The sequence below is a fragment of the Apteryx rowi genome, unplaced genomic scaffold (assembly GCF_003343035.1).
Source record: "Apteryx rowi isolate R43461 unplaced genomic scaffold, aptRow1 scaffold_1357, whole genome shotgun sequence".
NCBI classification, from domain to species: domain Eukaryota; kingdom Metazoa; phylum Chordata; class Aves; order Apterygiformes; family Apterygidae; genus Apteryx; species Apteryx rowi.
The window spans coordinates 21,102-22,364 of record NW_020447594.1 but is presented as its reverse complement, the minus strand read 5'-3'; the positions used below and the strand labels follow the sequence as shown (position 1 = coordinate 22,364).

Here is a 1,263-nt window from a genome sequence, read left to right as displayed (position 1 = left end):
TGCCTGGCCCGCCGTGGGGGGCATAAAAACGCCGGCGTCCCCAGCGCCGAGCTCACCGATGCTGAAGAGCTGCGAGTTCATGCAGTGGAAGTAGGTGACGAAGACGAGGGCGACGGGCCGCGTGGCGTCGAAGAAGAGCAGGAAGCCGGCGGAGAGGTCGAGCAGCAGCCCGCCGCCGTGCACCACCAGCAGGCTCGTCGCCTCCTCCGAGAGCACCAGCCTGCGGGCAAGAGCCACCGTGCCACGCGTCGCCGGGTGTCCCCCCCCCCCCTCGTGTCCCCACCGTGTCCCCGCTCACTTGAAGGGGGCAAAGAGCCAGTGGCGGGCAAGGGAGCCCATGGAGTAGCCGCCCACCCAGTCGGCGTCCAGCTTCTTCAGCCCCGCGATGAAGTAGACGATGAAGATCTGCGAGAAAAGGGGGGGAGAGCGGCAGCCGAGGTGATGGTGGATCCAGGCATTTGGGACTTGGGGACACCCCGTCCCCACCCCGCGGGACCCTCCGGCCCAACCTGCGCACGCAGCAGCGTGTAGTTCCACAGCGGCACGTGGGCGTTTCTCTTGTGCGGCCGAAAAAGCCCGTCAACGGACCTGCCGGTGGAAATGGGGGGGTAACGACAGGCGCTGAGGTGGCACCTGGGAGCGGGGCGGGCAGAGGGGACGTCGGCGTCACCCACCCGTAGCGGTCGGCGCCCAGCAGCGCCAGCTGGAAGGCCAGCAGCCCGTAGAGGTAGGAGTGGTTGTTCCAGGCTGTCTTGTCGAGCAGGAAGACGTACCAGTAGGGTCCCAGGAAGGCCAAGCAGCTCAGGCGGTAGCAGCACCCTGCCATGATGCCCAGGGCACCTGCGGGCACCGCCGGGCACCCCTCAGGCACCGCCCCGGCTCGTCCTGGTGTGCGTCACCGTCCCCGTCCCCGTCCTCCCCAGCGCGTGTCCTCCCTGCCTGGCACGGTGCCCTTCCCTTGGGCTATCCTGTCACGGTACCTGTCCCCATCCTGTGCCGTCCCTGTATCCGTCCCGTTGCCGTGCCCATCGCTGTGCCATCCTGGTGCCTGTCCCTGTCCTTTCCCTGTGCCCAACTTCCTTTGGGTCATCCTGGTACCCGTCCCTGTATCCATCATGGTGCCCATCCCCATCCTTCTCCCATGCCATCATAATGCCCATCCCTGTCCTTCTCCCGTGCCATCATGGTGCCCATCTCCGTCCTTCTCCCATGCCATCATGGTGCCCATCCCTGTCCTTCTCCCGTGCCATCACTGTACCCATC

The 1,263-nt window shown here is 66.6% G+C and overlaps 1 protein-coding gene across 1 annotated transcript in view; it reads right to left on the bottom strand.

Annotated features, from left to right (window-relative positions):
- GGCX (gamma-glutamyl carboxylase) overlaps positions 1-1,117 on the bottom strand; it is a 4,605-nt gene extending 3,488 nt beyond the window's left edge. Inside the window, 6 exon segments of the mRNA XM_026057030.1 lie at positions 9-48; positions 50-220; positions 299-405; positions 510-588; positions 675-896; positions 981-1,117. Coding sequence (XP_025912815.1) covers positions 9-48; positions 50-220; positions 299-405; positions 510-588; positions 675-896; positions 981-1,117 — 756 coding nt within the window.
- Between the last annotated feature and the right edge of the window lie 146 nt (positions 1,118-1,263).